Source organism: Scyliorhinus canicula, chromosome 10, assembly GCF_902713615.1.
Source record: "Scyliorhinus canicula chromosome 10, sScyCan1.1, whole genome shotgun sequence".
NCBI classification, from domain to species: domain Eukaryota; kingdom Metazoa; phylum Chordata; class Chondrichthyes; order Carcharhiniformes; family Scyliorhinidae; genus Scyliorhinus; species Scyliorhinus canicula.
In genome coordinates, this window is record NC_052155.1 from 147,079,943 (window position 1) to 147,095,090 (window position 15,148).

Consider the following 15,148-nt stretch of genomic DNA (forward strand, 5'->3'; position numbering starts at 1 on the left):
AGATTTCTTCTTCATTATCAACCCCACAACCAATTTTTGTATCATCTATAAACTTTTTAATCATACCCTCTACATTCAAGTCTAAATTATTGAGACATACCTCAAAAAGCAAGGGACCTATTATTGAATCCTGCAGAACCCCATTGAAACCCCTCTGCTTGGCAAATCTACTGGAATTCTTCGAGGATGTAACTAGTAGAATTGATGAGGGGAGCCAATGGATGTGGTATATTTGGACTTTCAGAAGACATTTGACAAAGCATAATAGATTAGTGTGTAAAATTAAAGTGTATGGGATTTGGGGTAGTATATTGAGATGGTCAAAAAACTATCTGACAGAAAGGGAACAAAGAGTAGGAATTAACGTTCTTCTTAAAAAATATATTTTTATTGGCATTTTCCAATTTTAACAGTCTAACAGTTTAACATATAAAGCATATTTTATTTACAAGGTATGATGTCTTTTATGTACAAATTTTACACACACTCCTTCTGTTGGCCGCCCCACCCAGTCTCCCCCATTGATAGTTGGGCTCCTTCCTGGCACCCCCTTTCGCCCTGGGTGTCGTACTGCTGTACTTCACTCTTATGCGGTTCCCGTTGTTATCTTTGTGTGTTTGTTGGAGGCGGGTGTTGGGGGGGGGGGCTCCCCCACCTGCCTCCCCCACCCTGCCTCCCCCACCTGCCTCCCCCACCTGCCTCCCCCACCTGCCTCCCCCACCTGCCTCCCCCACCTGCCTCCCCCACCTGCCTCCCCCACCTGCCTCCCCCACCTGCCTCCCCCACCTGCCTCCCCACCTGCCTCCCCCACCTGCCTCCCCCACCTGCCTCCCCCACCTGCCTCCCCCACCTGCCTCCCCCACCTGCCTCCCCACCTGCCTCCCCCACCTGCCTCCCCCACCTGCCTCCCCACCTCCTCCCCCACCTGCCTCCCCCACCTGCCTCCCCGCCTGCCTCCCCACCTGCCTCCCCCGCCTGCCTCCCCCTCCTGCCTCCCCCTCCTGCCTCCCCTCCTGCCTCCCCCTGCCTGCCTCCCCCTGCCTGCCTCCCCCTGCCTGCCTCCCCCTGCCTGCCTCCCCCTGCCTGCCTCCCCCTCCTGCCTCCCCCTCCTGCCTCCCCCTCCTGCCTCCCCCTCCTGCCTCCCCCTGCCTGCCTCCCCCTCCTGCCTCCCCCTCCTGCCTCCCCCTCCTGCCTCCCCCTCCTGCCTCCCCCTCCTGCCTCTCTATCTCCCTCTTTTTCCCAAGTCTCTCTCTGCTACTCCCCTGGGTTCCTTCCTTGCCTCCCCCCCCTGCCCCGCCGAACTCCTCTCTGTTTTGTGTGCTGCTGTCTGCTCTTTGTCCTCCCCCCCCTTCTTCCTAATCACTATTGGCTTCGAACAGGTCTTGGGACAGGCTTATGAATAGCCCCCACCTTTGTGGAAGCCCTTGCCCGACCCTCGAATGGTGTACTTGATCTTCTCCAGGTGTAGAAATTCCGAGCGGTCTGCCAGCCAGTCTGCAGCTATGGGTGGTGCTGCTGGTCGCCAGCCGAGCAGAATTAATGGGTCTTTTTCAAATTGGCAGTGCGGTACCGCAGGGATTCACAACATATATTAATGATTTATATGAAGAACAAATGTAATATTTCCAAATTTGCAGATGACACCAAGTTGTGTGGGAGGGTGAGCTTTGAGGAGGGGAGGATGTAGGGATCCTTCAGTGATTTGGACAAGTTGAGAGAGTGGGCAATTGAATGGCAGATGCAGTATAATCTGGAGAAATGTGAGGATATCCACTTTGGTAGGTAGCAAAACGAGAAGGCTGACTATTATAATTCTAACAGGACTAGACGGGGTAGATGCAGGATGGAATTTCCCAATGGTGTGTGTGTCCAGAACTAGGGGTCACAGTCTGAGGATACAGGGTAGACCATTTAGGAAAGAGATGAGGCGAAATTTCTTCACCCAGATAGTTGAGGCCAAAATATTGCGTGCTTTCAAGAGGCAGTTAGATATAGCACTGAGCGTGACAGGGATCAAAGGACATGGGAGGGGAAAGCGCGATCAGGCTATTGAGTTGGATGATGAGCCATGATCATAATGAATGGCGGAGCAGGCTTGAAGGGCCAAATGGCCACCTCCTATTTTTTATGTTGCGATGAAATGGCCTTCCTGCCATGAACCATTGTCTTTGGTTTTTTTGCCTTGGAGCCAATTTTGGATCCAACTTACTATTTTGCCTTCAATTCCATGGGCTTTTACTTTTGTGACCATGCGGGACCTTAGCGAAGGCATTGCTAAAATCTGTACAGACCATATTAAATATACTGCCCTCATAAATCTGTCTGGCCCTTCCAAAGAATTTAATCAAGTTAGTCAGTTTGCAACCTTCGCTGTCCATCTTTGATCAGTCTTTGTCGCTCCAAATGAAGTTTTATCCTAACACTTAGAATTTACCACTTGAGTTTTTAATTCCTTGATCTAACCATTTCTCCCTTTTTAAACAATAATATAATGTTAACTTATCATCCAGTCGTCTGGCACCATGCCTACAGCCAGTGAAGATTGGACATTATATTTCTTCTCTTCCTTCCTTAACAGCCAAGGATGCATTTCATTTGGACCTGGAGATTTATCTGCTTTCAAATATGCTAAACCCCTCAATCGGTCTTCTCCTGCGACTACTAATTTTATCTAATATTTCACAGTCCTCGCGCTTGATGCAATGTCTGTATCAGCCCCCTATTTTGTGAAAAGAATACCAAATATTTATTAAGAACCAGAACAGCATCCTCCGTTTCCACACTCGGGTCACACTTTTAGTTCCTAATGGGGGAAATTTAGTTACCCCTTGTTCTTTATGTATTTTCTTAAAACTCGAGTTTTCCTTAATTTTAATGCCTTTTCATTCTCTGCCTTCGCTTTCCTAATTTTCTATTTTTTTTCACCTTTACGCTTTTTTATGGTCCTTTAAGTTCCCTCCAGTGTTGAGCTTTTGGTATCTGTTATCAGAGTCTCTTTATTTATCCTCTCCTTTTAAGGCCCTTGATATCCAGGGGGGCTTTGGATTTGTTAGTCCCATCCGTTTTCCTTCCGGGACATAACTTGTTTTAAACCTTCAGTTACCTTCTGAATGCTGCTGCTGCTAATTCCAACAAAGGCAAAAGGTAGGGGGACCAAAACCAAGACTCCTCAGTTGACGAGGCAGATTGAAAATATGATGAAATGAGGGTGTGTGATGCATGTCATTGACACTTGCCCCCGTATTGATGTCAATGCCCCATAAGCCAAAAACCATTTCTCCCACGCCAGTCTTTGAGCCACATTTTATGTACCCTATGCAAATTTGCTCATGGCTCAGGTAATAATCTAGTCATTATTACCTTGGAGGTTCTGTTGTTTTATTTAGTGCCTAGTTCCTCAAACTCTCTATGCAGAACCTCTTTCTTCATTCTACCTATGTTGGTACCTACCTAGACCACGGTAATGGGATCCTCCCCCTCCCACTGCTCGTTACTTTCCATTCTAGCCAGAGCACATGTCCTGAACCCTAGTACTGGGCAGTAAGGTAGCCGTCTGGACTCTAGCTGTTTGCTGCAGTGTCAGTCCCCCTCACCATACAATTTCTGTTGCAGGTACGTTTTGCTCTCCTGGAGTGATTTCTTAACAGTGTATCCGTCTTTGTTTCTCAGCCATGATGTATATCCTGCATTTTATTCTTGTAGTAGTCATTTACTTTGATTGTCACTTTCATCAAATCAGTTTTGGGTTTCTTCTCCGTTCCCAGGACACTGGTTTGATTCCCGGCTGGGGTCACTGTCTGAGCGGATTTCCTCCAGGCGCTCCGGTTTCTCCCACAAGTCCCGAAAGACGTGTTATTTGGTGAATTGGATATTCTGAGTTCTCGCTCATTGTACCCGAGCAGGCGCCGGAGTGTGGCGACGACGGGATTTTCGCAGTAACGTCATTGCAGTGTTAATGTAAGCCTACTTGTGACACTGATAAAGATTATTATTATTACATCATTGGCAGCAGGACTGTTGATTTGAAGGTTGAACCATACCACTTGCATTGTACTTGGGGGTTTCTTTGAAAGAAAGCAACAGCTCAAATCTGAGCCTGATTTGTTCACAGCAGGTTCCAGATGTCTGTCGAGTACTCTGCTCCTCTCTGAGTACTGGTGATGATAAAGTCAGCTTGATGCCAGTGTTTAGATTGTGGATGCACCCAAATTTTTTGCACTTTGTGTTTTAGCTGAAGCTAATAGTGATTTACAGCGGATGCATTGACTCAGGAGAAATGTGCCATTGCAGTGGCATTTCCTACGACGCCATCCCAGGTCTGAAAGTCAGCTCCTACCTTTGCACTGAGATCTACCATCACAATGAGCTTTTTCTTCTGTGGAGTATTTGCAGTAGCTCTGTCCAGGTATTCGTAGAATTTATCCCTGATATCCTCAGAATTCGTCATTATTGGGATGAATGTATCAATGATTGTCACATATTTGTTCTTGAGAGGTGTGTATGGAGTCAGGAGATAATTGTTTTGGCCCCTCGGGACAGTATCCAAACTTTTTTGCCACACAAGCCTTGATAGCAAAGCTGACGCCTGTCTCACTCTTCGACTTACCTATCGTCCAGAGATAAATTTCCCTGGACGCAGCCTGCCTCTGCAGCTGGTGCGCCAGCATGCGGCTCGCCTTCTCCCCATACTTGTATATAGGTTGCTGATACCTCTCTTAGCTGGCACTTCTCTCCTCGGCACGCAAAGCAGCAATGTCAGTTTTGTATAGTGATAGCTCCCTGCCATCCAGAGCTGTACTGCGTTGGAATCAGGAGTTATTGCCTTTAATGAAGTAGTTTCTTGGAATGTACAGTCTCAAATTAGGATTCTGTTCCTTTTCTTTTCATCTCACCGGCAAGATGCGATGAATACAATGAATGAATACAGAAGGAATGTTTTTACGTCTATAAAGGGATGTATGTGAGGAAGATGTGTACATAAGAAATTCAGTGGAGTTAGATTGCACTTGGACAGCCCCACTCTGTCTTGCACATCTGATGCCTGTGTTTTAACAAGTTGAGGCGATAGATATGTCAACTGCAGTGAATGATCTGTGGCACCTTATGCATCAATACTAATGAACTTTACAGCTGTCTGGAGGGATATACTCCAAAACTTTCAGTACCAATGAGGGAATACCATTCTTTCTGCTCAATCTGTTAAGATAGCTTTTCTTTGCTCTGGTACAGGGTGAATTGAGACAGGCCTTCTCCCTCGCGTAGACATGAACCACATGATCACGCTCACCTTTATTTGGTCTGAACCAACGTAGTTACTGGGAGGTGACTGCTGTGAAAAGGTTCAGGAACCGACAGATCAGGGAGGTACATGTCAAAATGTCGAAGATAGCTTGGCAGGTTGAGAATGCAGAAGAGAGGGATATTGGCAGTTCATAAAGAGCAGCATAGAATACAAAAGCAAGCAAATTATTGAAGAAATTTTATAAAACTTGAGTTTGGCTTCAACTGGAGTATTTTCCATTATAGACACAGCCTTTAAGAAGGATATGAAAGCATTACGGAGGATGCAGAGTGAAGGGTCTTAAGTTATGTGGATAAATTGGAGAAGATTATGTGGATAGATTGGCAAGGCCTGGATAGAGTGGACATGGAGAGGATGTTTCCACTTGTAGGAGAAACTAGAACCAGAGGACACAATCTCAGACTAAAGGACGATCCTTTAAAACAGAGATGAGGAGGAATTTCTTTATCCAGAGGGTGATGTATCTGTGGAGCTCTTTGCCGCAGAAGGCTGTGGAGGCCAAATAACTGAGTGTCTTTAAGACAAAGATAGATAGGTTCTTGATTAATAAGGGGATCAGGGGTTATGGGGACAAGGCAGGGGAATGGGGATGAGAAAAAGGTTAGCCATGATTAAATGGCGGAGCAGACTCGGTGGGCCGAATGGCCTAATTCTACTCCTAGTCTTATGGTATTAAGATGGGCCTGTTCTCCTTTAAGAAGAGAAGGTTGAGAGGAAATTTGATACAAGTGTTAATCATCATGAGGGACCTGGAGAGTAGATCAGGGGGAAACTGTTCCCATTGGTGGAACGGTCAAGAAGAACATTGGTTTTAAGGTGGTTGACTGAAGAAGCAACGACAACTCAAGGGGGGAAAAAACATAGTGCATTGTTAAAATCTGGAATATTGGGAGCTGGATTCTCCGCCGGCGGGATGCTCAGTTTTGCCGGCAGCCCAGGGGTTTCCCAACGGCGTGGGGCTGCGCCACAATGGGAAACCCCATTGACCGGCCGGTATAATGGAGCATCCCACCGGTGGGCTGAAATAGAAATGTGGAGCGGCGAATCCAGCCCCCTGTCTGAGTGTGTGGTGGAGACATAAACTGTGGCTTTCAACTGGGGATTGTTTCATACCTGAAGAGAGAAATTTCCAGTGCTAAGGGGAAAGTGCAGGGGATTGGGATCAGCTCTTGAAGAGATTGGCATATACACGGCAGGCTGAATGCTGTCCTTGTGATTCTATGAAGCCGGGAAGCGAGTTATTTTCTGGGGAGTAAATGAACCAAAAATATTGATCATATTATGCGTTAATTTGTAACAGTTATAGACACGTTCTGTCCAGAAATATGTTTCACACCAGTTTCTATATTCGTATGTCATTGGGTATGCATAGAACCTGAAACATCTAGAACCTGAAACAGCTACTGTGACTTTATATCAGCAAGAACTTTGTGTTTTGTACAGATTCTGAATTTTTTCTGCTGCATTCCAGCCACTCTGAAGAAATATACAATTCATTCCAGTGCAAATTTATATTTGAACATTCTTTATGGATGCAGATGATTAATTTCCCAGTGAGCCCTCTTTTAAAAATAAAATGCATGAGGATATTTGAGGGTATCTTTGTCTTCTCAACTTATACTCAAATAATGTTGAAATATGCTGCTAGTTCAATTAACTAGGATTGTTCATTGGGGTTTGTGGTTCCTGCGCATGCAAATTAATAATTGTTTCCATCTGTGCTGCATTCAGTTGATATAAAGTCATAGAATTCCAATGAAGATTTCACCAATGTTAAATCAAAACTTGAAAGTGTTTCTGTGACGTGGCAGGGGGTGAGAGATGACATGGACAAGGGCGAAGAAAGGCGCCATCTGGGATGGGCTAAGTGCAGAGTGGAATTAAAGGGGCAGGAGTTAAGTGAAGAAGATGACGGACGGTAGAGGGGATTGGAGGCGCAAGCCTCCTGTAAGGTTGGTAACGTGGAACGTCCGGGGACTGAATGGGCTGGTTAAAAGGTTGCGGGTGTTCGCGCACCCCAGAAGCTTGAAAGCGAGGGTTGTCTTTTTGCAGGAGTCACACCTCCGTGTGAAGGACCAGGTTAGGTTAAGGAAGAGGTGGGTCGGGCAGGTTTTTCACTCGGGGTTTGATTTGAAATCGAAGGGTGTGGTGATTTTAATGAGCAAAAAAAATGGGATTTGTTAGTGTGAAGGAGGTGAGGGATCCAGGTGGGAGATATGTGATTGTGGGTGGGGTATTGGAAGGGGCACCGGTTGTGTTGGTAAATGTGTATGCCTCAAATTGGGATGATGTGGGTTTTATCAGGGGGTTGCTGGCAGCAATCCAAGATTTGGCCACGTACCAGTTGATCTTGGGAGGAGATTTTCACTGTGTCCTGGAGCCGAGGGTGGATAGATCGTGTTGCTCGTTCTGGTGAGTGCGCTTTACACTTAATTGGCTCTGTTTTATTACTTAGCTCTAGAGTCGCCAGGTATCCTTATGATACCACCACGAGGTTCAAGTTCAAGTTCAGATCAATGACTCAATACACCAATTAGTAAGGTTCAAATCAAAACACTTTTATTAATACACAGTTAATCGCTACTCATGCATACAATACTAAAAGACTAGGCTATTCCTACCACTAACAGGCCAGTACCTATCTGGATAAGGGAACCCGCTGGGTCAGGGAACAATGGCCTCTTGCTCGATCCTGAGCCTGCAGGCTTCCAGCTGGTACGGACTAAGGGGTCAGGAGCATCTATCTCGTAGCGTGCGTGGACTGGACACTTACTTGATGGTCAAGTTCTTCGAGAGCTGCTAAGATGTTCTGCTGGGAGGGCTGGCTAAGAGAGCGAACTGACCTTGGGGGCTCTATCTTATAGTCCTCAGGGGCCTGGCGCCCTTTTGGGCGGACCCCGAGCTTACTTCCAATCGATTGGATCCCATACCAATCGATTGGTTTGAATTCCCCAATACTGGGGCTGTTTCCCGATCGCTGGGCGGTCCTTGGGTGCCTATTTGCTTCTTTTGTCTTGGACTCCTGCTGGCGCCGAGGAGTCGAGCTTTACTTCGATAAGCGTTGATTGTTACTATTGTGCCCGGGAATTGCTCATTAATATGCATGAATGCTGGTTTCAGTGCTGTCTGCTTTCTTTGCAGGCAGAATACACAGGAAAAGTCTGCAAACTGCTTGTTTCTCTAGGATTGTCCAATTTTCCCTGCGTTCCTTGTGTTTCTCCATTTTGAACTTGGGAAGTGGCCATCTCAGGTGGCTACAATCGAGCCCCAGTTCGATGGGTAGGGTACGAATGGCAAGGGAGCTGGGGGGGTTTATGGAGAGGATGGGTATGGTGGATCCATGGCGCTTTCAGAACCCAGTGGGAAGGGAGTATTCCTTTTCACACGTCGAAAAGGTGTATTTGAGGAGTGATAACTTTGTAATGAGTCGGGAGATTTTTGTTGGGGTGGAGGGGCAGAGTATGCTGGGACAGATATCTCGGACCATGCACCCCACCGGCTGGATATTCGGTTCAGTACGGGATGAGAGCAGAGGCCGGGGTGGAGGTTTGACTCGGGGTTACTGGCGGCTGGATGTTTTTGTGATAAGGTGCGGTTGGCGATTAGGGATTATGTGGAGTTCAATCAGAGTGGGGAGGTGTCGGTGGGCATTTTTTGGGAAGCACTGAAGGCAGTGGTCCAGGGAGAAATTATCTCATTTATGGTTCGTGCAAATAAGGAAAGGAGGGCGGAACATGACCGTCTAGTGAGCGAGATAGTGGAGGTGGACAGGGAATATCGAGGGTGCACACCGTGGAGGGATTGGCGAGGAGGAAAAGGTTGCAGGGGCAATTTGACATGCTGACAACGGGGAGGGCGGTAGGGCAACTGCGTAGGGCAAGAGGGGTGCAATACAAGTATGGGGAGAAGGCGAGCCGCATGCTGGCACACCAGCTGCGGAGGCAGGCAGCGTCGAGGGAAATATTGAAGATCCGGATTGGGGCTAGGGATGTGGTGTCAGAGCCAGGGAAGATAAATGAGGCATTTAGAGAGTATTACCAGGGACTTTATGAGGCAGACTCAGGAGGAGAGGAGGGGGACATGGGGTGATTTCTGGGCGAGCTGGAATTTCCCCAGGTGGAGGAAGCAATGAAAATGAAATGAAAATCGCTTATTGTCACGAGTAGGCTTCAATGAAGTTACTGTGAAAAGCCCCTAGTCGCCACATTCCGGCACCTGTCCGGGGAGGCTGGTATGGGAATTGAAACGTGCTGCTGGCCTGCTTGGTCTGCTTTAAAAGCCTGCGATTTAGCCCAGTGTGCTAAACCAGCCCCAGAGGCAGGCATTGGAGGAGCCCCTGGGGCTGATGGAGGTGCTGGATAGTATCAGGGGTATGAAATTGGGGAAGACCCCTGGGCCGGATGGGAATCCTGCAGAATTTTAAAAGAAATTTGCAGCGGGCCTGGCACCACATCTGTTGGAGGCGTTTAATGAAGCACTGGCGAAGGGGGAGTTGCTGGAGATCCGGTGGAATGTGGGTCGTATAGACCCATATCACTATTGAACACGGATGTGAACGTATTGGCTAAGTTGTTGGCGGGGAGGATGGAGGATTGTGTCCCGGGGGTGGTTGCAGAAGATCAAACAGGCTTGGTGAGGGGCAGGCAGCTCGCGAGTAATATAAGATGGCTGTTGAATGTGGTGATGAATCCGTCGAGAGCTGTGGTACTGGAGGTGGTGGTGTCCATGGATGCGGAGAAAGCATTTGATCGGGTGGAGTGGCCGTACTTGTTCGAAGTTTTGGGAAGGTTTGCGTTTGGGCCGAGATTTGTGGCATTGGTGCGGTTGCTGTATGTAGCACCAAGAGCGAGGGTGAGGACGAATGATATGAGCCGCTGCTGTTTACGCTAGCCATAGAGCCTTGGCGATGGTTCTCAGGGGGTTGGCAGAGTGGCAGGGGATAATGAGGGGACAGATGGAGCACCGGGTGTCACTCTATGCAGATGACCTCTTGCTGTATGTTTTGGTTCCGTTGGAGAGTATGGGAAGGATCATGGGCTTGTTGGGGAGGTTTGGAGGGTTCTCGGGATACAAACTGAATGCAGGGAAAAGCAAGGTATTCCTGGTGAATGAGCTGGCACAGCGGGCTAATATAGGGGGGAATGCCATTTACAGTAGCGAGGGATAGGTTTAGGTACTTGGGGATTCAGGTAGCGAGGGAATGGACGGGGCTCCAGAAGGGCTGGTTTAGCACAGGGCTAAATTGCTGGCTTTTAAAGTAGACCAAGGCAGGCCAGCACGGTTCCAATTCCCGTACCAGCCTCCTCGAACAGGCGCCGAACATTTGAAGCCTACTTATGACAACAAACGATTTTATTTCATTCTTCATTTCAAGTGTAACTTAACAAAGCTGGTGGAGGAGGCCAGGGAGGATCTTAAGAGGTGGGATACACTGCATTTAACGTTGGTGGGGAGGATCCAAGTGGTGAAAATGAATATTCTGCCGAGGTTCTTGTTTATCTTTCAGGCTTCCGCGATCTTTATACCAAAGGCCTTTTTTCGGAAAGTGGACACAATCATTTGTGACTTTGTGTGGGCGGGGAAGGTGCCGAGGGTGGGGAGGACCCTGCTACAGAGGCAGCAAGGGGGGTTGGTATTGCCAAACTTATTATTATTTGGCGGCGAATGTGGACAAGGTACGGCAGTGGTGGGAAGGAGAAGGGGTAGAGTGGGCTCGGATGGAGGAGGAATCTTGTAAAGGCTCTAGTTTGAGGGCTATGGTGACAGCAGCATTGCCAATGACTCCGAGTAGGTATTCAGGGAGCCCAGTGGTGCAGTCCACGGTGAAGATATGGAATCAGCTGAGGTGGCATTTTAGGGTGGAAGGGCTGTCGGTGCAAATGGCACTGTGCGAGAATCATGGGTTTGAGCCGGGGGTGATGATGGATAGTGTCTTCAGGAGGTGGAGGGAAGTGGGGCTGGTCAAGGTGTGGGATTTGTATTAGGAGGAAGGGTTCGTCAGACTGGAGGAGCTGAGGGGGAGGATAGAGCTGCCGAGGGGTAGTGAGTTTAGGTATCTACAGGTGGGAAGCACGGTAGCATGGTGGTTAGCATAAATGCTTCACAGCTCCAGGGTCCCAGGTTCGATTCCCGGCTGGGTCACTGTCTGTGTGGAGTCTGCACATCCTCCCCATGTGTGCGTGGGTTTCCTCCGGGTGCTCCGGTTTCCTCCCACAGTCCAAAGATGTGCGGGTTAGGTGGATTGGCCATGCTAAAATTGCCCGTAGTGTCCTAAAATGTAAGGTTAAGGGTGGGGGTTGTTGGGTTATGGGTATAGGGTGGATATGTGGGTTTGAGTAGGGTGATCATGGCTCAGCACAACATCGAGGGCCGAAGGGCCTGTTCTGTGCTGTACTGTTCTATGTTCTATGTTAGGGACTTTGCACGAAAGGTCTGGAAGGGGTTCTCTAAATTTCCGGGATGCACCCTGCTGGAGCGACTGCTGCTTCCGGATGTGGAAGGGGAGGAAAGAATTGGGGATATATATAAGTGGCTGGGGGAGGAGGAAGGTGAGCGGGTGGTGAAGATCAAGGAGAAATAGGAAGCGGAGTTGGGAATGGAGATCAAATGGGGAGTATGGAGTGAGGCACTGCGAAGGGTGAACGGGACCTCCTCGTGTGCAAGGATGAGCCTGATACAGTTTAAGGTGGTGCACAAGGTGCATATGACTCGGGCGAGAATGAGTGGGTTCTTTCAGGGGTAGCAGATGAGTGTGAGAGGTGTGAGACGGGGCTCAGCGAATCAAGCGCATGTTTTGGGGTTGTGAAAAATTGGCAAGGTTCTGGGTGGGAGTTTTCATGGTCTTAGCCAGGATAGTGGAGGAGGGAGTGGACCCGGACCCTTTGGTGGCGATATTTGGGATTTCAGAGAAGCCGAAGCTCATGGAGAGGAGGAAGGCCGATGTCATAGCCTTCGCCACTCTGATTGCACGGCGACGAATTTTGCTGGAGTGGCGGTCGGCATCGCCACCGGGGGTAGCAGCATGGTTGTATGACTTCCTGCGGTTAGAGAAGATAAAATATGAGTTAAGGAGCTCAGCAGGGGATTCTGAGAAAAGGTGGGGGATGTTTGTGACCGTGTTTGAGGAGCTGTTTGCCGCGGAGTGGGGGGCGCGGTGAAAAAGGAGAAAAATCTATACAAACTGTATCATTGATTGTTGGGAAGAATGTTTCCCGGGGTGTTTATTTGCTGTAACCTCCTTTGATACAAGTTTGAATAAAATGCGTTTTAAAAAAAAGTATGAAAAAGTGTTTCACTTCCCTTGTAGCAAGTAAAGTGCTGAAACAAAACATTTTCTTGGGCATATGGAGTTCAACTCAAATGGGATGCTGAATTCCAATATACTTTCATTCAGAAATACATGTACGCAATTATGGCTCGTGGGCCTTCTTCCATTCTGTTTCATTGGGTATATAGTAATTTAAAACATCCAAGTGCTGATTGCAATGTAGCACTGAGAATAGTCCAAACTAAATTAAGAACAAGTAGCATTTAGAATATTTCCTTTGTCGATAAATGGAGTAATATAGAAGGAGGAGTGAATTGAAATTAATAAGGCAGTTAATGGATCAAGAATTGTTAGTTCTGGAACTAAAATTAGGATATATCAGTCAACTACTCTGTTTATTCATAATGACAAGATCAGTCATTTATAAAATGCAGTCTGAAGTCAATCAAGAGTAGTATAAAACTGCTACAGAAATTAGGTTTTTAAAAATTCATGTTGATTGAGATTTTCTAAATAAACATTTTATAGAGGTATTTTTAGTTTTACAACAATGTCAAAATAAACAATGTATATGAGTCTATAAACATCGTGCCAAAAGCCTGCTTCCTCCCTTCCAGGTCCCACCTTTATTAACCCCCTACTCTGAGCTAAACTAACCCCTCCCTTCTGCTGATGACTAATTTTCTGCAAAGAAGTCGACTAACGGTTGCCACCTCTGGGCGAACCCTAATCGTGATCCTCTCACGGCGAACTTGATTTTATCCAAACAGAGAAAGCTAGCCATGTCAGATAGCCAGGGATCCGACTTCAGGGGCTTTGAGTCTCTCCAAGCTAATAATATCCGTCTCCGGGCTACCAGGGAAGCAAAGGACAGAACGTCTGCCTCTTTCTCCTCCTGGATTCCCGGATCTTCTGGTACCCCGAAAATCACTACCTCCGGACTCGGTGCCACCCTTGTTTTTAACACTGTGGACATGACATCTGCAAGCCCCCGCCAAAATCCCCTAAGCTTTGGGCATGTCCAAAACCTGTGGACATGGGTCGCTGCCCCCCCACGCACACCTTATGCACCTATCTTCTACCCCAAAGAACTTGCTCATCTGGGCCACTGTCATGTGAGCCCGGTGAACAACCTTAAACTGTATCAGGCTGAGCCTGGCGCATGTTGTGGACACGTTGACTCTACTCAACGCATCTGCCCAGCGACCATCCTCTATTTCTCCTCCTAACTCCTCTTCCCATTTGCGCTTCAGCTTCTGTCTGCGTGTCCTCTGACACCATGAGTTATTTATAGACGTTGCCTTTTTTACCAACTGTAAATAAGGCCGTCAGTCAGGTTGCCCTTCTTTCTTTTGATATCGATGTTATATTGCTCAGAGTCGCCAGGTATCAAATGATACAAACACAAGGTTCAACCGGATATCAATCATAGAGCCAAATACCAGGTAGTTCAAGATCCAGGGTACTTTATTTACACACACAATTAGTCATGCAACATAGACACTACTAGTTAAACTACACCTGTCAACTATGACAACCTGTACATAACTTCAGGCACCCGGCTTAGGTCAGAGGAACAGTGGTCGCTGTTCGATTCTGGATCTATTGAGTCTGTAGAAGTAACTGCTGCTCAGCTGGGCTCATCCGTCTGGTAGCGTGCGTTGAACTTGAACTTGCTTCTGGTGGTGCTGCAATTGGAAGTAGACGTTGCCTGAGCGCCAGGTCCAGGTGAGGCCGAACAACTGGTGGTCTCTTTCTTTATCCTTGGGGATTTTCACGCTCTTTTGGGCGGTCCTTCGGTTTGAACCCCATTAATTGGGTAATACCTGGTCACTGGATTTGATTTGAGCCAATAAAGGGGCGGGTGCCTTGATGGTTGGGCGTGTCCTAAGTGGTCATTGACCCTGTTTGTTGATGCTTCCTGAGTGGTGGTAGGAGCAGGAAGGTTGAGACCTGCCTATGTCGGAAGTCTTGCACCTGCAAGTACCTGAATTCTTTTCCCCATGCCAATCCAAATTTCTCCTCCAGCTCCCTCAAGCTAGGAAAGCTCCCCTCTATAAACATATCCTGCATCCTCTCAATTCCTGCCCTCTCCGAACCCCACCCCGTCATTCCTTCCTGGGGCAAACTGGTGATTATTACAAATTGGAGACCAGACCGATGCTCTCTCTGCTCCCACATGTTTCCTCCATTGCCCCCAGACTCTGAGGGCCGCCACCACCATGGGGCTGGTGGAGTACCATGCCGGCGGGAACAGCAGAGGCGCCATTATCAATGCCCCCAAGCTGGTGCCCTTACATGAGGCCGCCTCCATTCACTCCCATGGCGACCCTTCCCCCCACCATCTACTTCCTAATGATGGCTATATTCGCCGCCCAATAGTAGTTACTGAAATTTGGCAGCACCAGCCCGCCCTCTCCCCGGCTCCGCTCAAGCATCCCTTTTTTACTCGCGGGGCATTGCCCGCCCATACAAAGCCAGTGATAACTTTGTTAACCCGTTTAAAAAAGGAACGTGGAATAAAGATGGGGAGACACTGGAACACAAACAGGAATCTCGGAAGGACTGTCTCTTCACCA

At 47.9% G+C, this 15,148-nt stretch overlaps 1 protein-coding gene across 10 annotated transcripts in view; it reads left to right on the forward strand.

The window, feature by feature from the left end:
• The window catches only part of lrrfip2 (leucine rich repeat (in FLII) interacting protein 2), a 261,526-nt gene that overhangs the window by 34,358 nt on the left and 212,020 nt on the right, over positions 1–15,148 (forward strand). For 3 of the 10 annotated variants that reach the window (XM_038809829.1, XM_038809830.1, XM_038809834.1), the window contains exon 3: positions 4,232–4,405. The exons of the other annotated variants lie outside the window; for them this stretch is intronic. In XM_038809829.1, coding sequence (XP_038665757.1) covers positions 4,232–4,405 — 174 coding nt within the window. The remainder of the gene's footprint in view (positions 1–4,231; positions 4,406–15,148) is intronic. 10 annotated transcript variants of the gene reach the window in all.